This window comes from Lepidochelys kempii, chromosome 2, assembly GCF_965140285.1.
Source record: "Lepidochelys kempii isolate rLepKem1 chromosome 2, rLepKem1.hap1, whole genome shotgun sequence".
Classification (NCBI taxonomy): Eukaryota; Metazoa; Chordata; order Testudines; family Cheloniidae; genus Lepidochelys; species Lepidochelys kempii.
Window position 1 is genome coordinate 189,443,463 of NC_136381.1, and position 25,291 is coordinate 189,468,753.

The 25,291-nt window shown below is 45.4% G+C and overlaps 1 protein-coding gene across 1 annotated transcript in view; it reads right to left on the minus strand.

Moving 5' to 3' along the window:
* Nucleotides 1–1,191: 1,191 nt before the first annotated feature.
* Nucleotides 1,192–25,291, minus strand: part of TGM4 (transglutaminase 4) — a 61,018-nt gene continuing 36,918 nt past the window's right edge. The window contains exons 12-15 of the mRNA XM_073333138.2: nucleotides 24,916–25,215; nucleotides 22,702–22,871; nucleotides 3,414–3,550; nucleotides 1,192–2,033 (exon numbers count right to left, since the gene is read on the minus strand). Coding sequence (XP_073189239.1) covers nucleotides 1,892–2,033; nucleotides 3,414–3,550; nucleotides 22,702–22,871; nucleotides 24,916–25,215 — 749 coding nt within the window. The 3' untranslated portion in view covers nucleotides 1,192–1,891. The remainder of the gene's footprint in view (nucleotides 2,034–3,413; nucleotides 3,551–22,701; nucleotides 22,872–24,915; nucleotides 25,216–25,291) is intronic.

Here is a 25,291-nt window from a genome sequence, read left to right on the forward strand (position 1 = left end):
ACAGGGGCTCAGTCAACTTGATGTTAATTTGAATGTTTGTACTGCATGGTTCTGACTGACTGCCACTGAACTCACTTCAATACCCGTAATTTTTCAAGGTGTCCGTATTTAGCATAGGAAATATGGTCACCCAGTTTACGGCAGTATTTTGTCATGATATGACAGTTGCCAATTCCTTCAAATATAGCAGTAGAGCTGGTTGAAATTTTTTATCAAAGTAATTGAGGTGAAAAATGGCTTTTTGTCAAACAAAACTTTTCATGGAAAATGGTCATTTTTGACAACACTCGCCCCTCTCTTAATGGGAAAACCAGAAACAGAATGTTTTCCGTAAAAGGATTTTCAAAAGTGAAATTATTTTGGTTTCATTTTTTGATTTAAAAAAAACACTGAAAATGTTTATGGGAGCTTTTAACAAATACATTCTCCCCTGCTCCCCCATGAAGAATAACGTATTTTTCTACCAGCCCCATGTAAATGCATCTTACGTAGGGTGACCATATTCCCCAAAGGGAAAACGGGACACCGTGTAATGCTGGCCTGAGGCCGCCCCTTGCCTCCCTCCCCTGTGAGGCTGGCCTGAGCCCCGCCTGTCCTCTGCACAAGGCTGGGGTTGCTGCTCGCCTGAGCCCTGTCCCTCCCCACCCCCCCTATGAAGCGGTCGTTGCTTGCTGGAGCCATGCCTCCCCCTTCTGTATGGGGCTGGCATTGCCTCTCACCACCCTGCACATTCCTCCGCATTGCACCCCACTTTTCTGACAAAAGTGGGCGTTTGTCCCATTGGTTCTTGCAAGTCAAGTCGGCAAGAGCCAATGGGATAAATGCCCACTTTTGCCCAAAAAGTCAGGACAGGGCTTAAAAAAGGGACTGTCCTGGGCAAAATGGGACATATGGTCACCGTCATCTTACAGACAATGATCATCCACTTCCTTCTGCAAGATGAGCAGTGTAAGGCTCCAGTCCTGCAAGGAGGACCACAGAGGCAGATTTCTGGATTTGCCTGCACAGAGAGCATTGGGGGTTTGGAGACTAAATCAATTAGAGCCTAGTCACACACCAGGGGAGAATGCCTAAACCAGAGTGCTCCACAAAAATCCAAGACTTTTCATGTACCATCATGGGCTACAGCATACTAGATACATACAGAAATAAGAAGCAATAACAGAGTTACAGAACCCAAAAGTAACGAGGTTTATTGTCATGAAAGAGGCAAGTGCAAATTAAAAAGAATTTGCCAAACAGATAACAAAAGGGGGACTATTCAGAAGACCTCTGCTTGGGATCCGGTTTTAGGTTGTTTCTTTAAGAAAAGCCATGTTATGTGAGGTAAAACCTCGCAGTATGCTACAATCAGCACAATAATGCATAATACCTGGATATCAACCACGACAATGCATGATACTGCCAGTCCGGTAACATATGATACACCCCAATCCATCCTATGAATCGAGGCACACATGGAACACCAAAATAGGCATGACAGTAATTGACAGATAAACCATTACTTCACCCCATCCAGGAGTTTAAAAAGGCAAAACAGCATGCAGATACTAATGGCATTATCACTACACAAAGCTTGTGATTGTTACAAAAGGAAAAGCTAACCTCAGCATGAGCCACAGTCTAACCATTCCCACTTTCTCAAAACAAGTCCTTAATCATCATAAACTGACAAATTAATACAGGTGAAAGTAGATTTTAACAATCTTTATTAAATCCCCATTAACTAGAATCAAAGCAACTGTGCCCTTAATAGGAGATAAGGTAATGTAAGTGGCTTATCGCCTCTAATTCACTAATCCAGGAGGCAGGAAGTGCCAATGACATCCATCTCTAGTACATATTCAGCAAGACCAAGAGTGACACCCTGTTAAGATATTCAGTAATTCCCCTAGGCGGTGATGGTAATCATCTTTTCCCCAGATATTCCTTTGACTTGGTTAGACGTCAGTTTGGCTACAATTTTTTTCTCTCCTGTTTTATTTGGAGCACATATTATTTGGGATTTAATGATCCTACCAGGCATTATGTCCCTAAGGAGAAGGGGGGGAAAAAGACAGTTACTAACACAATGCTGTGTATAGTCATTGCTTTCTAACAGTTTCTTTGCCAATGAAATATAGCTTTCATAGTCTACATAGAGTTGATATTTCCTGCAGCCTGAACGCAAAGTGCAACAAAAATTCTACTGGGGGTGGGGGAGAAGGGAAGGGAATGAACCAAAGTGCCAATTGGTGGTTAGGGACTTCATCCACAAAGAGACTTTGGTGCCTAACAGCCACTTTAGGCGCCTAAGGACAACATTTAGGCAATGCTGAGCTCTGCCTAACACTATGTGCCTCAATTTCTGCAGATGTGTATGCACAAAACGGCCTAACTTTTGGTGCCAACTTGCTCAGCACTCTAGTTCACACCTAAGCCCCAGCAGGATTCTCAGAATAGGCATTTCCCCACCTATCTTGCCTGCAGGGACTGATCCATTAAGTGTTCCCAGAGCATGTCTAAATCCTTACAATGGACCGCGGGGGCGAACAGATGCGGAATTTTGCAGACTGGGGCATACCACCTTCTCTGTGATTAGAGCACTTACCTGGGATGTAGGAGGCCTGTTTTCAAATTCCCACTCTGCCTGATTTGGAGCAGGGACTTGGACTCAGGTTTCCCACATCTTAGCCTAGTGGTCAGGGCACTCACCTATCAGCTATAAGGGGCTGTGAGTCTCTCTCTCTCTGGGTTTTGGCTGCAAGGCCACAGGCTACCAAAGCAGCTGACCTGGCTTAGGCATCTAACTCCAGGACAGGATGTGCCCTCTGGCCTGGACTTAGGCGCTGAGCACCCTGAGAGGGGTGGGACTTAGCCTCAGCATTTCCTACCTGCTCACTTAGGTAGCTCTCCATTCAGTATGCTGGCTTCTGTGAATCCCCTTCTCAGGCACCCTAACTCTCCTCATGCATTGTATGGTGGGAGCCTGGGTGCCTAACTCGGGGCTGTGAACTCCATCAGGCGGCAGGCTGCCTTGAAGTCCGGCATGCCAATGCCTAAGTGCCCTTGTGTATTTAGCCCTAGGTTTCTTTTCGCTGTGTCCAGAGATGTGGCTTCCTCCACTTTCCTTGGCAGACCATCCCACACTCTGATAAGGCTAAAGTCATTGAAAGGAAAAGGCAAAGAAAGTCTATTCTTTAGCTGTATATGTTGAATAAACCAATGTTAGATGGGCTGCTGCACGGAAACATACATTGTGTGGCGTTGCATCTGCTTGTACCAGGTCTGACTAGGGCCAATAGACTTTATAAAGGCAATGGAACATATTATTGGATGTACCAAATTGCTTTTAAAAAGTGTACAAATTTCTACAGACAGCAGAAGCTATACATTAATGCAAAGTACCACAATTATTTTAAGTGTAATCTCACCCTTGATCAATCGTTTCCATTTTAAAAATGCCCAGTCCTTCTACATGCAATTTGCACTTTTCCAAGGGAACACACAAGGTATTTTTGAAGATAAAGGAGCAGGTAAAATCTTCATTAATCTTTGCAGTTTCTGGCATCTGCAAAATAAAGAAGGATTACAGAGGCACAGATTAGGTGTATCCTCTTATTAAAAAGCGGAATAGAAGATGTCTATGGCAGCTTGCATTAAAAGAGAGAATGACCATGAGAAAGTCATGCCTTAGTCAATGAGACAAACAGCTGAGGTCAGAGAGTTAACAGAAACCAGAGATGTTAGTCATCTGGTCCATTTCCCTGCCAAGACAGAGTTGTTTTCCACATAGATTCTCCAAGGCTTTGTACGCTCCAATTTTAAATGACTCAAACAATGTAGTTGCCACCACTTTCCTTGGGAGTCTACCATCTAATAGATTTCACTTACAGGAAATAGTCTTTTAATATTCAACCCAACATTTCATTTGCTCAATTTCATTCCATGCCCCTTCATTATTGCTGCACATGCTCCTCCCACTCCTCAGTGTTTATTTACAAGTAGCTGATTCTCATGACCATCCTACCTGTTGTTCAGACAAGATATTCTGCTCCTTTAATTTTTCCTCTGAGGTCATTCGCTCCAGTTATTCTATTTATTTGGCCTCTGAATTTTCTCCAATTTGTTAATATCTTTTTGGGAATAAGGAGCCCAGAGATAGAAATGGGCCCAAACCAAACCTCCCAGTTTGAACATCCCCAGACTTTGCAATCTGAGGCCTGGTCTACCCTAGGAATTTACATTGGTATAGCTACCTCTCTCAGGGGTATGAAAAATCCAGACCCCTAAGAGATATAGCTATACTGCCCTAACCCCTGGTGTAGATAGTGCTAGGTCGATGGAAGAGGCTACTGCCTCTCGGGAAAGTGGATTATCTCTAGGTTGTGTCCATGCTGAAGTCTTAGCCTGGCACAGGGCTCTGGGACTATACTACCCTTCATCAGATAGCTGTATTTTGGATAACTATTCCCCGGCTCTATCAATTTGCATTTTATCAGGATGTAAATACCATTATTATGTTGGATCATATTAAAGAAGTTCTGTATTAAAATCACAAATGAGTTTGATTCCCCAGAGTTTAAATTCCAGGGTATTACTAATTAAGAGGTCTCTTGGTTTTTGGTGCTGTTTCTCTCCCTCTATGTGTGAAACTTGCAAGCTGCTAATTGTGTTAGTACATTCTAAGACCGAGTCTGTTCTCAAAGCAATTCACAGAGAGAGAGACTCAAAGCAATACTCTAACAACAGAAACAACACCCAGAGACTCCCCGCCCTTTTGTTGCATTAACAATTGTGATTAAAATAGAGATAGAGGATGGATGTGGATGGATGCTTGGTGTGGATAATAACTGAATGATCAAGGAGGTGCCAGCCTAAGAATCCAGTGTCCATCGGCTGAAGAAGGCGTCAAGTGGAAATAACCAGAGGACCCCCGGAGGGCAGACTGGAATCCACCCAACAGCGGCAAGAATGGAAGAACCAAAGAACAAGATAACATCTAGCAGCACGGAGCCGTCAGGAATGTGCTATCTGCTGATTGATTCAATTGAAGCAATTCCCATAGACTGCCATAGGAAGAAATTCCTATAAAAATAGACTCTAAAAAGTGAGAACTTTGGGGTCTGATTCTGCAAACCAACTTCCAGGAGCATCAGATGAGTATCTGACAAGGCCCTGCTCCCTCCTCATGTCCAGGCCACCTGGCCAGTGGCTTGGCATGAGCAACTCTAAGGCTGGTAACTATGATAACAACCTTGCAGAACCTGTGTGTGTGTGTGTGTGTTTGTATGAATGAATGTGTGAATAAATATGAGATTGAATGGAATGTTATAGCTATAACTAACTGCTTACTATGATTCTTTCTATATTCACAATAAAAATGGTATTTTGCCTTTTTCCCTTTAATAAGATCCTGCTGGTTTTTATTTTATTGGTATAACATTTTGGTGGAGAAATGCGAAAGGGGGAATATTGGTAAAAAACCTCAGTTATTGTAAATATTGGTGTGCACACCGCCAGCTCTATTGAGCTAGGCATTTCTATTAGGTTAACCAGACCTGCTGGCCTCCGGGAAGGTAGCAGGGGACCTGCTGGCCTCCGGGAAGGTAGCAGGGAAGAACAAGTTAACCGGACCTGCTGGCCTCCGGGAAGGTAGCAGGGGACCTGCTGGCTCCGGGAAGGTAGCAGGGGAAAAACGCATAGATTAAGCTATGATTTCAGAATCTAGGCTGTGTCACTTGCTAAGTAATACCAGCAGTGACAAAGAGATTGAAATATCCATTTTAAGATGTTTAAAAGAAAACAGGGTAAGCCAGTACCAAAGGGAGGAATGGAGTCAGAAGGAACTCCAACCTCACCTTTTGTTAAAGAAATTACACCTTTTAAACAAATCCTTCAAAAATTTGGGCACAGTCCTTGGACTAAACAAGCCCTAGCTAATGTCTGCACTATTTCGGACCTAGAGGATAGATTAGCTCAGTAAATCCTCATATACAAACCTTCTAGTGCTGCCAAAAGAGATGCAGCAGCAATTTGGTTGTTGTAGGAGGCATGTAAGGATTCTTCCCTCCGCTTGTCTTCATGTAAAGAGGAAAAGGCACAAACGGAAAAGGGAGCAGACAATTGGAAGGTGCTGGCTACAAATACCGAAAGCCAACTGAAAATAGTGAAAGAGGCACTCCAGGAATACAAAAAGAGTGAAAAAGTTCACTCTGCAGAGGCTGGAGGGAGGCAGGTAAAGGGGAAGAAGGTCCTATGTATGGCACCTCCAGGCAAAATCATTTGACTGGACAATTTAGTCAAATTTGCTAAAAGAACATAAGAGGGTTCTGTTGGAACTTAGCTGCCTCAAATGTATAAAGGGAATGTAAGATGTAAAAAACAGAGCAGTGTGGAAGGGATGTTAAGGAAAGGAAAATGTGTATGTATCTATCTCTGTGTGTGTAAATATGTAAAGTTCTAAGGACCAGTTGGTTTTGTTTTTGTTTTAAATAATGCCACTAAAAATCCATTTGACTCTTTAATTCAAAGTTGCAAAACTGACAGACCTTTTTGCTAGACACAGGTAATTAGTGTTGTTTGGCTTTAGGATTTGGCATTTAACCCTTAAAAGGTAACTCAATGCTTTACAAAATTTAAAATGTTTTTAAGTTGTGGCTGCAGCAGGGCAGTCAAAATCAGGAGAATATATAAAAAAAAATTCTGGATTCTTTTTGTTTGTTTGTTTTTTGTTTTGTTTTTGTAACAAAATAGCAGATGAGAGTTGTAGTAAAAAAAATAAATTAAAAAAAGACAGTGCCTCTCTGAAGCAACAGCAGGGGTGAGGTGCACAAAACAAAAAGAAGCAACGTTAGAAACACTGAGTTTTAAAATGGCTCTGGATAATATTAGAGAAGTTAAACTATGGAAGGAATGTGCATTTGCCCCAGAACATGTGCAGGGTATATTGGAGAAGGGGCAAAAGAAATGCAAACATACCATGCTACTTAATTAAAATGCTATTAGGGCTCCAAAGGGAGCCACAATAGGTTGGGTTTTCTTTTTCAGATTGCTGTGTGTTTTGGAAGCAGAAGTTAAAAGTAATCAAAACTCTGGTGAAAGTTCATTGTGCCCCTTTTAAGATAGAGTCTCTGAGCGGCTGATGGCTTTAAATCCAAAAGCAGGAAGCTTCTGTGAAAATGCAAATTACCTAAACGATAAAGGAAGGAAAGAACTAGCAGCACAAAGGAGCTGCAGATAAAGGACATACCTGGTCAGCAAACAAATTGTCTAAATAAAAGGCATGGGATAACAAGATAATTTTAATAAATTTAATGATAATAAGTATCCCTGTAACAACATATAGTGAGTATGATTTTTGGAAAAACCCTTTAAGGTCGTATGGTAATGATGCTTCTCAGTTATTACCTGTAAATAAAACTTAAAGCTTAACACAGCAGGAAAAACATTATAAACTTGGTCTGCTGTATAAGAAGGAAAACTCAGGGATTTAATGACTAAACAGTGGGATAATTTCTCCATAACCCTTATGTAACCCTTCTGCCCGTCAGAGTTGGCAGCAACAAGGGCCGGGTTCAATATCTAGGGGTTCCATTCCAATAACACAATGCAAACCGGCTCGAGCCCCCACCCAGTGACCTGGGACAAATATATACCACCCCCGCTGGGCGCCTCCAAGAGGCAATACTTCCCCTCTCGCAAGCACATAGTCTGAGTGTAGCAAAAGTCTTTTAATAACAGAGAGAAACAATGTGGCATTATGTTGGGGAAACACCACCAACCGGATTCATAACACAACCCATGAGCAAAAACAACCCCACCCCAGGCAAATTGGGGCATGCCCTTTTCCCTTTGGTTCTTGAGTCCAGCAACCCCAAAAGTCCAATGCCCCAAAAGTCTCTGTCCCTGGTCAGGGCAGCACCAGAGTTCGAAAGTTTATCGGCGGAGCTTTACCTCCCAACCTGGGTGGAAATGGGACGGGGGTAAGAGGCACCTTACGTGATCTGAAGCTGACCGCCCCATAGCTCCATAGCGGCGCTCCGCTCCGCTCCACCAGCCGCCCCACGAACTCCTTCGCTCAGCTGCACTCCGCTCCGCCAGCCGCCCCACGAACTCCTTCGCTCAGCTGCGCTCCGCTCCGCCAGCCGCCCCACGAACTCCTTCGCTCAGCTGCGCTCCGCTCCACCAGCCGCCCCACGAACTCCTTCACTCAGCTCCACGGCCCACAAGCAGCTCCTGCCATCCACACACTGCTCCGCGTCGAACTGCTTCACCAGCCGTCCCGCAAACTGCACCACAATATATCTTCAGGCTCCCCCACTACTTAACACAACACTCAGTGATTTCAGCTCTTAGGTGAATTCAGCTTATAGTAGGGGAGCCCCAGTGCTGGTGCACTGTCAGCCCAGAGTGAGCTCAGCAGCCTATAACTAGACTTCTAATGAAATCAAAATTAGCTCTGATATTCCACAGTGGAGAGAGGAGGAAGTGCAATCAGCATGTAAGGCCCTCACCAAGGGGCCCATGCCACCAAGTATTAATACTTGTCACCAGCCTCTCTCCATTCACACAGTTTTGGAACCCATGACCCTTGCCTAGCGAGTGCTACTTAGATGATGGTGAATCCCTCCATCGTAACAAAAGGCCACGTACAGTTCCAAGCACAGTTCCCATAATCAGGGTAATAACAATTTATTCTTCCTGCCCCAATAACAGAGACACTGGGGATCCCACAGCAGCCAAAGTGACCATTTGGGCAGCTATGGTCTCATTCTAGGCGTGGTGGGTGTGCCTACGCAAATGAGATCGGCCCCTGAAGTTCTTTTCCACAACTTGCCACACCTCACCACCAGATGTCAGGGTGGAGCTCATCCTGACACTGCTTACATCCTCCCCCCAGCCGAGACTTTGTCGTCCCGACAAATCACACTCCCTTTATACCAACTCATTGGTTTCCTCCAAAGGGCCTCAGGAAGCCCACTTTAGCTTCCACAAGCCTGTGTGCTAAATGTATTGGCTCCTCACTAGTCACCCCAGGTGCATCATAAGTTAACCGTTTCACTGGTCTTATCACCCTGTCTCGTCTATTGAGAATCTCTGTTGCCGAAGTAAGGGGAACATCCTCTTGAGTGACGGATGGAGAGGCTTCCCTGGAGGGTCCCTTGGCTACTGGCGTAGGCCCCTGCACTCCTAGTTCTAACGCTGGAGGGTCCAAGGTGCCCAGAACATCCTCTACCTGTCTGTCCCCATTGTCCAATAACCTGTGTGTGTCATCACAGGGGGGTCTCATCAGCAGCACCGGGGTATCAGAAAGGGGCCTAAATAGTTCCGCCATTGGGTTTAGGGCGGAAGAGGGAAAACTCTCGTTTGGTTCAGCTGATCGAGACTGAAATCTTGTCTCCATCCCAGGATACACCAGGGTTGTGTCTTCCTCCTCAGACTCACTCTCAGATGTGCAGAATAGGGGTAAGTTAGCTGCAGGGGGCCCACTGTCTGTGTTGGATGGCGGCTTTGGTCTAGCACCTCTGTTTTGCCCGGCGGCCCTGCCGTGGCCCATCTCACAAGGGGTGCTTACCAATTCCCCCACAGGGAGCAAAAGGTTTCTATGCACCGTCTTTATTTGCCCTGGACCGTCTTCAGGTTTGATCTTGTAGACCGGCAGATCTCCCAGCTTTTCCATCACCAGGTAAGGTATTGCCTTCCATCTGTCAGCTATCTTGTGTTTGCCAGCAATACCCAAATTTCGCAGCAGGACTCTGTCCCCCAGCTGGAGCTCCTGCGAACGCACTCTAGCATCATATCGATGTTTGTTGCAGTCTGCGTTCTTCCGAGCCGCAGCGGTAGCTAAGCGATAAGCATCCCGCAGCTTTTCTCTTAGTCGGGATACATATTGCTGATGAGTTTCATAGCTATCTCCATCCTCTGATACACCAAAGCACAAGTCTATGGGTAATCTTGGTTCTCGCCCAAACATCAAGAGATATGGGGTGACTCCCGTAGCATCGTTCTTTGTGGCATTGTAGGCATGCACCAGAAATGCGACATGCTGGCTCCAGGTTGCCTTCTGCTCTGGTCGCAAAGTTCCCAACATATCTAATAGGGTTCGATTGAACCTCTCTGGCTGAGGATCACCTTGGGGGTGATAAGGCGTTGTCCTAGACTTTTTAATTCCTGCTATCTTCAGCACCTCCTTCAGAAGGTGACTCTCAAAATCCCGCCCCTGATCAGAGTGTATCCGAGCCGGGAATCCATAGACTGAGAAATATTTGTCCCACAATACTCGAGCAACGGTGGTGGCCCTCTGATCACGTGTGGGATATGCTTGTGCATACCGTGTAAAATGGTCAGTCACTACTAGAATGTTTCCAACATTCCTCTTGTCTACCTCTACAGACAAGAAATCAATGCATACCAACTCCAAAGGTTTGTTGCTGGTGATGTTCTTGAGATATGCAGCCCTCGTGGGCAGAGTTTTCCTTTGAACACATCGAGCGCAAGTCTCACATTTCCTGCGAACATCTTCAGCCATTCGGGGCCAATAGAACCTACTACGAATAAGTTCCAGGGTCCTCTCCATCCCTAAATGCCCAAAGTCATCATGCAGGGCCCTCATGGCCAGGGCTCTGTACTTTTTTGGCAGTACTAGTTGTGCTCGTTGTTTTTGTAAAGGGTCAGTGGTCATTCGGTGTAGCACTCCCTGAATCAGTTTTAGTTTGGTCCATTCTCTCAATAGTAGTTTACCCTCCGGGTTAGGTGGGACAACCGCAGTTGGGCTTCGCCCCTCCCTTTTGGCAAGTAGTGTATCACGAATGTCAATATCTTGCCGCTGGGCTTCTTGCCAGTCAGCCGCATTGAGCATGGGCAAAGGAGATTGGTCTAATGCAATATAGTTCACCGAAGCAGAAGGCATGCATTCAGGGGGCAGGCCCAAAGCTTCTGCAACACATCCCTGAAAGTCTTCACGGGCCTCTGGCTCTCGGCGACTCACACTGCAAATAGCTCTCACTCCATCTGTGGGTATCACAGCAACTTCTGGAGCCTGCGGACGCCTGGACAATGCATCTGCATCTACATTGCTTCTCCCTGATCGGTACTGAATGCTGAACTCATAGCTAGCCAAGGCGGCCACCCATCTCTGCCCTGTAGCATCCAGCTTAGCACTTGTTAACACATAAGTCAGTGGATTGTTGTCTGTCCACACCTGAAACTGAGCACCATACAAGTAGTCTCGAAATTTCTCAGTGATGGCCCATTTCAAGGCCAAAAACTCCAGCTTGTGGGTGGGATAGCGAGTTTCACTATCAGACAATCCTCGGCTGGCAAAGGCTACAGGTTTACATTTGCCTTCCACTTCCTGGTACAGGACTGCTCCCGGACGAGCCCCCAAAAATGTAACCCTTCTGCCCGTCAGAGTTGGCAGCAACAAGGGCCGGGTTCAATATCTAGGGGATCCATTCCAATAACACAATGCAAACCGGCTCGAGCCCCCACCCAGTGACCTGGGACAAATATATACCACCCCCGCTGGGCGCCTCCAAGAGGCAATACTTCCCCTCTCGCAAGCACATAGTCTGAGTGTAGCAAAAGTCTTTTAATAACAGAGAGAAACAATGTGGCATTATGTTGGGGAAACACCACCAACCGGATTCATAACACAACCCATGAGCAAAAACAACCCCACCCCAGGCAAATTGGGGCATGCCCTTTTCCCTTTGGTTCTTGAGTCCAGCAACCCCAAAAGTCCAATGCCCCAAAAGTCTCTGTCCCTGGTCAGGGCAGCACCAGAGTTCGAAAGTTTATCGGCGGAGCTTTACCTCCCAACCTGGGTGGAAATGGGACGGGGGTAAGAGGCACCTTACGTGATCTGAAGCTGACCGCCCCATAGCTCCATAGCGGCGCTCCGCTCCGCTCCACCAGCCGCCCCACGAGCTCTGCGATACAACCGCATTTGCTCCAACCCCTCAGACAGAGACAAACACCTACAAGATCTCTGTCAAGCTTTCTTACAACTACAATACCCACCTGCAGAAGTAAAGAAACAGATTGATAGAGCCAGAAGAGTTCCCAGAAGTTACCTACTACAGGACAGGCCTAACAAAGAAAATAACAGAACGCCACTAGCCGTCACCTTCAGCCCCCAACTAAAACCCCTCCAACGCATTATTAAGGATCTACAACCTATCCTAAAGGATGACCCAACACTCTCACAAATCTTGGGAGACAGGCCAGTCCTTGCCTACAGACAGCCCCGCAACCTGAAGCAAATACTCACCAACAACCACATACCACACAACAGAACCACTAACCCAGGAACTTATCCTTGCAACAAAGCCCGTTGCCAACTGTGCCCACATATCTATTCAGGGGACACCATCACAGGGCCTAATAACATCAGCCACACTATCAGAGGCTCGTTCACCTGCACATCCACCAATGTGATATATGCCATCATGTGCCAGCAATGCCCCTCTGCCATGTACATTGGTCAAACTGGACAGTCTCTACGTAAAAGAATAAATGGACACAAATCAGATGTCAAGAATTGTAACATTCATAAACCAGTCGGAGAACACTTCAATCTCTCTGGTCACGCGATCACAGACATGAAGGTCGCTATCTTAAAACAAAAAAACTTCAAATCCAGACTCCAGCGAGAAACTGCTGAATTGGAATTCATTTGCAAATTGGATACTATTAATTTAGGCTTAAATAGAGACTTTGAGTGGCTAAGTCATTATGCAAGGTAGCCTGTTTCCTCTTGTTTTTTCCTACCCCCCCCCCCCCCAGATGTTCTGGTTTAACTTGGATTTTAACTTGAAGAGTGGTCAGTTTGGATGAGCTATTACCAGCAGGAGAGTGAGTTTGTGTGTGTATGGGGGTGGGGGGATGTGAGAACCTGGATTTATGCAGGAAATAGCCCAGCTTGATTGTCATGCACATTGTGTAAAGAGTTGTCACTTTGGATGGGCTATCACCAGCAGGAGAGTGAATTTGTGTGGGGGGGTGGAGGGTGAGAAAACCTGGATTTGTGCTGGAAATCACTTTAGATAAGCTATTACCAGCAGGACAGTGGGGTGGGAATAGGTATTGTTTCATATTCTCTGTGTATATATAAAGCCTGCTGCAGTTTCCACGATATGCATCTGAGGAAGTGAGCTGTAGCTCACGAAAGCTTATGCTCTAATAAATTGGTTAGTCTCTAAGGTGCCACAAGTCCTCCTTTTCTTTTTGCGAATACAGACTAACACGGCTGGTACTCTGAAACCTGTCATTATGCAAGGCACTGCATTTAGCCGTATGGAGTGGAAATCTATCAACTGCATGAAAAAACTTGTACAGATACAGACAGACATCATCTTCCTTTCCAAATGCAAACAGATGGACATCGTACCAAAAGGACTGAAGGTAAAAAATCCATTACAATCTACATACCACACAGACTATGCTGACAGCTTGTGCCACACGCTCTCAAAGAAACTGCGGAATCACCTGATCAACATCCTCTACAGCAAACAGGGAAAGATTAAGAATGAGCTCTCAAAAATGGATACTCTCATAAAAAACCAACCTTCCACACAAACTTCCTCGTGGCTGGATTTTACTAAAACTAGACAAGCCATTTACAACGCACATTTTGCTTCCCTACAAAAGAAAAAGGACACTAAACTTTCTAAACTACTACATGCTACAAGGGGCCACAGCAATGGTTCCCTCAACCCACCTAGCAATATTGTTAACCTATCCAACTATACTCTCAGCCCAGCAGAAGCAGCTGTTCTATCTCGGGGCCTCTCCTTCTGCCCCTCCACCCCCACGAACATGATACAGTTCTGTGGTGACCTAGAATCCTATTTTCGACGTCTCCGACTCAAGGAATATTTCCAAAATACCTCTGAACAGCATACTAATCCACAGAGGTCTCCCTACCAACACTACAGAAAGAGGGATTCTAGGTGGACTCCTCCTGAAGGTCGAAACAGCAGACTGGACTTCTACATAGAGTGCTTCCGCCGACGTGCACGGGCTGAAATTGTGGAAAAGCAGCATCACTTGCCCCATAACCTCAGCCATGCGGAACGCAATGCCATCCACAGCCTCAGAAACAACTCTGACATCATAATCAAAAAGGCTGACAAAGGAGGTGCTGTTGTCGTCATGAATAGGTCGGAATATGAACAAGAGGCTGCTCGGCAGCTCTCCAACACGAGTTTCTACAAGCCATTACCCTCTGATCCCACTGAGAGTTACCAAAAGCAACTACAGCATTTGCTCAAGAAACTTCCTGAAAAAGCACAAGATCAAATCCGCACAGACACACCCCTGGAACCCCGACCTGGGATATTCTATCTACTACCCAAGATCCATAAACCTGGAAATCCTGGGCGCCCCATCATCTCAGGCATTGGCACCCTGACAGCAGGATTGTCTGGCTATGTAGACTCCCTCCTCAGGCCCTACGCTACCAGCACTCCCAGCTACCTTCGAGACACCACTGACTTCCTGAGGAAACTACAATCCATCGGTGATCTTCCTGATAACACCATCCTGGCCACTATGGATGTAGAAGCCCTCTACACCAACATTCCACACAAAGATGGACTACAAGCCGTCAAGAACACTATCCCCGATAATGTCACGGCTAACCTGGTGGCTGAACTTTGTGACTTTGTCCTTACCCATAACTACTTCACATTTGGGGACAATGTATACCTTCAGATCAGCGGCACTGCTATGGGTACCCGCATGGCCCCACAGTATGCCAACATTTTTATGGCTGATTTAGAACAACGCTTCCTCAGCTCTCGTCCCCTAAAGCCCCTACTCTACTTGCGCTATATTGATGACATCTTCATCATCTGGACCCATGGAAAAGAAGCCCTTGAGGAATTCCACCATGATTTCAACAATTTCCATCCCACCACCAACCTCAGCCTGGTCCAGTCCACACAAGAGATCCACTTCCTGGACACTACAGTGCTAATAAACAATGGTCACATAAACACCACCCTATACCGGAAACCTACTGACCGCTATTCCTACCTGCATGCCTCCAGCTTTCACCCTGACCACACCACACGATCCATCGTCTACAGCCAAGCTCTGCGATACAACCGCATTTGCTCCAACCCCTCAGACAGAGACAAACACCTACAAGATCTCTGTCAAGCTTTCTTACAACTACAATACCCACCTGCAGAAGTAAAGAAACAGATTGATAGAGCCAGAAGAGTTCCCAGAAGTTACCTACTACAGGACAGGCCTAACAAAGAAAATAACAGAACGCCACTAGCCGTCACCTTCAGCCCCCAACTAAAACCCCTCCAACGCATTATTAAGGATCTACAACCTATCCTAAAGGATGACCCAACACTCTCACAAATCTTGGGAGACAGGCCAGTCCTTGCCTACAGACAGCCCCGCAACCTGAAGCAAATACTCACCAACAACCACATACCACACAACAGAACCACTAACCCAGGAACTTATCCTTGCAACAAAGCCCGTTGCCAACTGTGCCCACATATCTATTCAGGGGACACCATCACAGGGCCTAATAACATCAGCCACACTATCAGAGGCTCGTTCACCTGCACATCCACCAATGTGATATATGCCATCATGTGCCAGCAATGCCCCTCTGCCATGTACATTGGTCAAACTGGACAGTCTCTACGTAAAAGAATAAATGGACACAAATCAGATGTCAAGAATTGTAACATTCATAAACCAGTCGGAGAACACTTCAATCTCTCTGGTCACGCGATCACAGACATGAAGGTCGCTATCTTAAAACAAAAAAACTTCAAATCCAGACTCCAGCGAGAAACTGCTGAATTGGAATTCATTTGCAAATTGGATACTATTAATTTAGGCTTAAATAGAGACTTTGAGTGGCTAAGTCATTATGCAAGGTAGCCTGTTTCCTCTTGTTTTTTCCTACCCCCCGCCCCCAGATGTTCTGGTTTAACTTGGATTTTAACTTGAAGAGTGGTCAGTTTGGATGAGCTATTACCAGCAGGAGAGTGAGTTTGTGTGTGTATGGGGGTGGGGGGATGTGAGAACCTGGATTTATGCAGGAAATAGCCCAGCTTGATTGTCATGCACATTGTGTAAAGAGTTGTCACTTTGGATGGGCTATCACCAGCAGGAGAGTGAATTTGTGTGGGGGGGTGGAGGGTGAGAAAACCTGGATTTGTGCTGGAAATCACTTTAGATAAGCTATTACCAGCAGGACAGTGGGGTGGGAATAGGTATTGTTTCATATTCTCTGTGTATATATAAAGCCTGCTGCAGTTTCCACGATATGCATCTGAGGAAGTGAGCTGTAGCTCACGAAAGCTTATGCTCTAATAAATTGGTTAGTCTCTAAGGTGCCACAAGTCCTCCTTTTCTTTTTGCGAATACAGACTAACACGGCTGCTACTCTGAAACCTGTCATTATGCAAGGCACTGCATTTAGCCGTATGGAGTGGAAATCTATCAACTGCATGAAAAAACTTGTACAGATACAGACAGACATCATCTTCCTTTCCAAATGCAAACAGATGGACATCGTACCAAAAGGACTGAAGGTAAAAAATCCATTACAATCTACATACCACACAGACTATGCTGACAGCTTGTGCCACACGCTCTCAAAGAAACTGCGGAATCACCTGATCAACATCCTCTACAGCAAACAGGGAAAGATTAAGAATGAGCTCTCAAAAATGGATACTCTCATAAAAAACCAACCTTCCACACAAACTTCCTCGTGGCTGGATTTTACTAAAACTAGACAAGCCATTTACAACGCACATTTTGCTTCCCTACAAAAGAAAAAGGACACTAAACTTTCTAAACTACTACATGCTACAAGGGGCCACAGCAATGGTTCCCTCAACCCACCTAGCAATATTGTTAACCTATCCAACTATACTCTCAGCCCAGCAGAAGCAGCTGTTCTATCTCGGGGCCTCTCCTTCTGCCCCTCCACCCCCACGAACATGATACAGTTCTGTGGTGACCTAGAATCCTATTTTCGACGTCTCCGACTCAAGGAATATTTCCAAAATACCTCTGAACAGCATACTAATCCACAGAGGTCTCCCTACCAACACTACAGAAAGAGGGATTCTAGGTGGACTCCTCCTGAAGGTCGAAACAGCAGACTGGACTTCTACATAGAGTGCTTCCGCCGACGTGCACGGGCTGAAATTGTGGAAAAGCAGCATCACTTGCCCCATAACCTCAGCCATGCGGAACGCAATGCCATCCACAGCCTCAGAAACAACTCTGACATCATAATCAAAAAGGCTGACAAAGGAGGTGCTGTTGTCGTCATGAATAGGTCGGAATATGAACAAGAGGCTGCTCGGCAGCTCTCCAACACGAGTTTCTACAAGCCATTACCCTCTGATCCCACTGAGAGTTACCAAAAGCAACTACAGCATTTGCTCAAGAAACTTCCTGAAAAAGCACAAGATCAAATCCGCACAGACACACCCCTGGAACCCCGACCTGGGATATTCTATCTACTACCCAAGATCCATAAACCTGGAAATCCTGGGCGCCCCATCATCTCAGGCATTGGCACCCTGACAGCAGGATTGTCTGGCTATGTAGACTCCCTCCTCAGGCCCTACGCTACCAGCACTCCCAGCTACCTTCGAGACACCACTGACTTCCTGAGGAAACTACAATCCATCGGTGATCTTCCTGATAACACCATCCTGGCCACTATGGATGTAGAAGCCCTCTACACCAACATTCCACACAAAGATGGACTACAAGCCGTCAAGAACACTATCCCCGATAATGTCACGGCTAACCTGGTGGCTGAACTTTGTGACTTTGTCCTTACCCATAACTACTTCACATTTGGGGACAATGTATACCTTCAGATCAGCGGCACTGCTATGGGTACCCGCATGGCCCCACAGTATGCCAACATTTTTATGGCTGATTTAGAACAACGCTTCCTCAGCTCTCGTCCCCTAAAGCCCCTACTCTACTTGCGCTATATTGATGACATCTTCATCATCTGGACCCATGGAAAAGAAGCCCTTGAGGAATTCCACCATGATTTCAACAATTTCCATCCCACCACCAACCTCAGCCTGGTCCAGTCCACACAAGAGATCCACTTCCTGGACACTACAGTGCTAATAAACAATGGTCACATAAACACCACCCTATACCGGAAACCTACTGACCGCTATTCCTACCTGCATGCCTCCAGCTTTCACCCTGACCACACCACACGATCCATCGTCTACAGCCAAGCTCTGCGATACAACCGCATTTGCTCCAACCCCTCAGACAGAGACAAACACCTACAAGATCTCTGTCAAGCTTTCTTACAACTACAATACCCACCTGCAGAAGTAAAGAAACAGATTGATAGAGCCAGAAGAGTTCCCAGAAGTTACCTACTACAGGACAGGCCTAACAAAGAAAATAACAGAACGCCACTAGCCGTCACCTTCAGCCCCCAACTAAAACCCCTCCAACGCATTATTAAGGATCTACAACCTATCCTAAAGGATGACCCAACACTCTCACAAATCTTGGGAGACAGGCCAGTCCTTGCCTACAGACAGCCCCGCAACCTGAAGCAAATACTCACCAACAACCACATACCACACAACAGAACCACTAACCCAGGAACTTATCCTTGCAACAAAGCCCGTTGCCAACTGTGCCCACATATCTATTCAGGGGACACCATCACAGGGCCTAATAACATCAGCCACACTATCAGAGGCTCGTTCACCTGCACATCCACCAATGTGATATATGCCATCATGTGCCAGCAATGCCCCTCTGCCATGTACATTGGTCAAACTGGACAGTCTCTACGTAAAAGAATAAATGGACACAAATCAGATGTCAAGAATTGTAACATTCATAAACCAGTCGGAGAACACTTCAATCTCTCTGGTCACGCGATCACAGACATGAAGGTCGCTATCTTAAAACAAAAAAACTTCAAATCCAGACTCCAGCGAGAAACTGCTGAATTGGAATTCATTTGCAAATTGGATACTATTAATTTAGGCTTAAATAGAGACTTTGAGTGGCTAAGTCATTATGCAAGGTAGCCTGTTTCCTCTTGTTTTTTCCTACCCCCCGCCCCCAGATGTTCTGGTTTAACTTGGATTTTAACTTGAAGAGTGGTCAGTTTGGATGAGCTATTACCAGCAGGAGAGTGAGTTTGTGTGTGTATGGGGGTGGGGGGATGTGAGAACCTGGATTTATGCAGGAAATAGCCCAGCTTGATTGTCATGCACATTGTGTAAAGAGTTGTCACTTTGGATGGGCTATCACCAGCAGGAGAGTGAATTTGTGTGGGGGGGTGGAGGGTGAGAAAACCTGGATTTGTGCTGGAAATCACTTTAGATAAGCTATTACCAGCAGGACAGTGGGGTGGGAATAGGTATTGTTTCATATTCTCTGTGTATATATAAAGCCTGCTGCAGTTTCCACGATATGCATCTGAGGAAGTGAGCTGTAGCTCACGAAAGCTTATGCTCTAATAAATTGGTTAGTCTCTAAGGTGCCACAAGTCCTCCTTTTCTTTTTGCGAATACAGACTAACACGGCTGCTACTCTGAAACCCACGAACTCCTTCGCTCAGCTGCACTCCGCTCCGCCAGCCGCCCCACGAACTCCTTCACTCAGCTCCACGGCCCACAAGCAGCTCCTGCCATCCACACACTGCTCCGCGTCGAACTGCTTCACCAGCCGTCCCGCAAACTGCTCCACAATATATCTTCAGGCTCCCCCACTACTTAACACAACACTCAGTGATTTCAGCTCTTAGGTGAATTCAGCTTATAGTAGGGGAGCCCCAGTGCTGGTGCACTGTCAGCCCAGAGTGAGCTCAGCAGCCTATAACTAGACTTCTAATGAAATCAAAATTAGCTCTGATATTCCACAGTGGAGAGAGGAGGAAGTGCAATCAGCATGTAAGGCCCTCACCAAGGGGCCCATGCCACCAAGTATTAATACTTGTCGCCAGCCTCTCTCCATTCACACAGTTTTGGAACCCATGACCCTTGCCTAGCGAGTGCTACTTAGATGATGGTGAATCCCTCCATCGTAACAAAAGGCCACGTACAGTTCCAAGCACAGTTCCCATAATCAGGGTAATAACAATTTATTCTTCCTGCCCCAATAACAGAGACACTGGGGATCCCACAGCAGCCAAAGTGACCATTTGGGCAGCTATGGTCTCATTCTAGGCGTGGTGGGTGTGCCTATGCAAATGAGATCGGCCCCTGAAGTTCTTTTCCACAACTTGCCACACCTCACCACCAGATGTCAGGGTGGAGCTCATCCTGACACTGCTTACACTTAAAAGATAAAAGCCATTGAAACCTGGCCTGCCTATAGAACAAAAACAGGAAAATGTGGGGGCAATTCCTCTGTTTTGCCTGCAATCAGCAAGGGTATTTGTAAAAGCAATATTTTAAGCAATAATCTGCCACCCCAGAAGGGGTAGAAACATGTTCTTTCTGTCTTTCAGAAAAATCAGGAAAAGCTGATGCCAGCTGAAAGCAACCCAATACCATGAATCTACTGTCACAATAGAAATTGTGTTCTGTGTTCTATGTTTTGTCTTGTGTTTTGTCTTGTTGCTAGCACTGTTGTGTGTTTAAAAAAAAATACTGAAGACCTGCAGGAACTTAAAAATAAATTAAGCTTTCTGTCCCAGCTACAGGACAGCCTGATACAGAAACAAGTACATGCCAATGTAGACTTGGTCCAAATTGGTCTGGGTAACCTAAAAGGCCGATGGAATCTTTAGTAATGGCTTAATACTACCACATGGCTTATCCATAAGAAAAAAAAATATTAGAAATAGGAAACTACACAGCCATAGCTATGGGATGCACTGAAATGCAGATACTTGCGCTAGCTACTTTGGAACACAAAATGTTCTGGGTCATATCGGGAACTATTAAGGGTTTGATGCATTTGTTAAAAAAGAAAGAGATCATTGTTTGACACTTATCAATATGAATGGATGCAATATGTTTCCAGTATTGTAAACCAGACTTGTTAATGGGAGAAATTGTTGTCAAAATTGCACACTAACAGTCCCTGGAGGCAAAGGTATTGAAGGTTCGCCCACTCCCCATATTATACATGGGATCCTTCTGGCTACCCTGGACCTTGAGCCAGTGCGCTGGGGAGGAAGGGAAGCTATTGGACACTAGAGGTTGTACCGAATGGACTCCTCAAAAGTGGGTGTGCCTCACCTTGCCTGTTGCCCCAGAACCTTGTAGTAAAGATACATCACTAGGATCATGTATGTGGCATGAATTGGAATCACAAACTCAAATTGCCTCACAGTACTTTCTCTTGAATAGGCTACATAGAAAGTGACGCTGACGATTATAAATCTTAGTGTCAAAAGGGGGATTATGTTGGATCATATTAAAGAAGTTCTGTATTAAAATCACAAATGAGTTTGATTCCCCATAGTTTCAATTCCAGGGTATTACTAATGAAGAGGTCTCTTGGTTTTTGGTACTGTTTCTCTCCCTCTCTGTGTGAAACTTGCAAGCTGCTAATTGTGTTAGTTCATTCTAAGACAGAGTCTGTTCTCAAAGCAATTCACAGAGAGAGAGACTCAAAGCAATACTCTAACAACAGAAACAGCACCCAGAGACTCCCCGCCCTTTTGTTGTATTAACAATTGTGATTAAAATAGAGATAGAGGATGGATGTGGATGGATGCTTGGTGTGGATAATAACTGAATGATCAGGGAGGTGCCAGCCTAAGAATCACACAACCCTCAGGCGCACCAGTGTAACCCCACCCTGGCCAGAAGCATGAACTACGGAGGGAGATGTGTCTCCCAGAATCCCAGCTCCCCTTTGTAGCACAAGCCAGAGAAGAATTTGGCCTTTAGTCTACAATAACATTGAGTGAATATGTTGTTTGGATCATTAATAGAAATGTTGAATGAAATCTTGCCTAACCCTGATCCCTATGGCACCTACTGGCCTATCGGCCCTTCACTTGGTACCTATCCGTGTGTCAGTAGCCTGTGAGGCAGTTTTCAATTGACCTGAATGTACACAGAGTTATACCAACTACAACTCATCTTTCAGCCAGGATTTTGTGAGGGACTGTGCCAAGGGATTTAAAGTCCATCTTTATGACATCTTTAAAATGCCACAGCAGTGCCCAGTCAAACACTGCAGCCACCTTTGTAACAAGAGGAGCTGAAAGTCTGGCTCCTCACTCTGGTATTTAGCCCTATAACAAGAGGCCTGGTTTTCAAAACATCTGAGCTCCCAGCAGCTCTCCCAGAGGAGTGTTGGGTGCTCAGCACATTTGAAAATCAAGCCACTTATTTAGGTATCTAAATATGGATTGAGGAGCATAGTTTTAGGTTCCGATTTTTGAAAATCTTGACTGCGATGTTAGCAGGTAGAATATCATAGAATCTCAGGGTTGGAAGGGACCTCAGGAGGTCATCTAGTCCAACCCCCTGCTCAAAGCATGTTAGGTTGGGGTAGCTCGGGGCACCTACATTTATCTGGAAGCAGAGCTCTATGCCCTTATTTTGTAAAATATCCAGATGCTCAGTTCTCACTAGCGGTCTGTCTTTCTAGTCACAATTCTGGCTTACTTATTTACCTAGCCATCCATCCATAGGCGTTTCTATAATACCCATCACCAGGGTATCTATGCACAGCTTCGCCAGTCATTTAACTTCTTACCTCCACCTTGAGAGGGGGATATTGGAACGTTAGTGTGAGTTCATCAGTGAGCTTTTCATTAGTTTCCTGAATCTCAGCAATAATATTGACTTTTAGGAGAAGTTCATCCTCAACAGATGTTACAGTCTTCATATAATCATCAGCTGCAATATTCAGAGGGAGCTGAATAACTGGACAAACAACAGGGGGGGAAAAAGATGTTAATGCAGCATTTTCTGTACACAACAACAGAAGGCTGAAGCAGAAAGTCAGTTGATCTTCATGAAAATGTTTGGTGATGTCTATTCTACATAGACTTGATGTGCTGCATAGCTTTAATTATGGACCAATAAATGGGAACTGTTTTGCTTCTGGTCTAACATGGTTCCAACTGGGGATGTAAGTAACAGTTAAAAAAAAAAGCAACCCTGTAACTGACTAAAATTTTATTGGTTACACGGTTAAACATTTAACTGGGGAGCAAAGGGGGGGGTGCTGCAGGATCCCCACATTTTACCGGGGGCTCCGCTACCAGCCCCTGCGACGCGGGGGATCCCAGACACCAGTCCTTGCTGCAGGCCCAGCCGCCTGCACCCAGGGAATCCCCTGCCCATCCCCGCACCCTGGGTTTCTCCCGGCTGCTGCCCCCCAGGAAGCAAGGGAGTCCTGGGCTCGGCAGCAGGGGAGTTTACGTCCCTAGTTCCAATATGGGCAGAAGGTGAATTATCTGCAGAGGCAGTAGGCCAACACTCACCGAAAAGGGTGGGGTTGCAGTTACTAAGCAAGCCATGGTTAGGGTTGAGGAATGGAACTCCAAAGAAAGTCCCACCCAGGCCTTGGCACAGTAATGATGGGGCCTATATGGGTGAGAACCAGGGACATGAAGACCCTCTGGGGGAAAAGTTCAAGTGAGCAATATCTGATTGACAAGGGAAGATTCTGTCCCATATGTAACTCTCTTGGCAGAAGCTTTCAGCACTTATTAGTTATAGTGTGTTTCCTTGATTCAGAAGTAGTTTGATAGGATGGATTGTAAAGTGCTTAAGTGCATTTGGACGTATGAAATGCATAGCTGCATTTGGGCTACTTCCACTTCTTTGCCAGAGGCACAGGACATAAGGTATTTATTGGGATTATGTAAATTCTCTCCTCTTCTTAACTTTGCATTTTATTCCTAATTTTCTGGAAAACCTCCTTAGTGCTTGTGAAAGGCTCCCACACTTGACTTGCAGGAGACCGAATTCTATCTAGCCACAAAATCTCCGTCCAACTAATCTTCTTTAAATTTCCTGTCCTCACCTTTAAAGTCCCAACCTATGTAGCAGACCTCCACCCCCATTTAGTAGTAGAGGAAGTGTCCTATCACATACTTTCTGTGTATTCAGATGGCCATTTTATATATGTGATACACTCATGAATCCCGAGAACTGAACGTATTTTAGCCTGAGTGACTGACTACTCCTCTGAAGATTCTTACTGCAAGTGCATTATTTGCTGTTAATTATTTGTCATTCATTAGTCTCCTGTTTTAAAAAATTTCAGTCATCTAGCCAGGGATCAGAAATACTCTCTTGTGACCCCCAGTGGCACACCATGAATAACAAAGACAAACAGCTTTAGCGAACAGTTCAGGAGCAGCCCATTGTCTGAAATTAGTTTGTGTAAACTATTCTGCAAATAACAGCCGAGAATGAATACATTTGCAGAAGCCCTGAATCAGTTCATCAACAATTTAGAAACAGAAACAACACAAAAGGGTTTAAATTCACAATCCCTAATGATTACACAACCAATAATCCAACCAATTTTAGATGCCAAAATGTGCAAATTGGTGTGTTGGTTTTAGTGCTGTCGACACTCATCCACTGGGAACTGAACTGAAGTTGGCAAACTTATTTCACACAGGCAACCAAAAGGCCATCAAACTAAATGCAAATGTTTCAGATTATACACTCTTTGGGAATGTCTTTCTTTGTTCTGTGTTTGTACAGAACCTAGTATAATGGGGTTCTGATCCATGACTGGGGCTACTAGGCACTGCCATAGAAGAAATAAATAATGATAATTATATAGACCTTCCCCTGCACAAATCCCTCTTTGCTATGCCATAAGCATCGTCAGACCCCAGGTCATACACCTGTGTTGATTCACAGTCATTCCACACTAGCTGTCTTGAAGACACATTGCAGTATCATAAGAGAAGGCACATGGGATATGACAGATTCATGGACCCACCAGGTTTGCTTTCAGTCTGGACAATCTGTTTGATGGATCCAAGATTGGCCTCTACTTTCCCGGTGTAGCACTGCAGTTGGCAAGAGGCAACGAGATTGATCGTCCACGCCCCAGCAGAGCTGTTTTTTGCAATGATGTTCAGATTAATGGGATTGCCCAGCCATAAAGCTTTTTCGCCCTCTACCTCCAGTTGGATCCCAGCCTGGAGGGGTGGAGGAGTTGTGCTGTGACAAACTGCCAAATTTGAAGAGTTCAGATAGGAGCAAGCCTTTTCCACAGCTTTCCTTTCCTCTGGAGAGCCTGAATACCAGGAAAAGGAAAAGCAAAGCTAAAGTCATAACAAATAATGTGCACTGTAGTTTCCTCAATCTGGTCC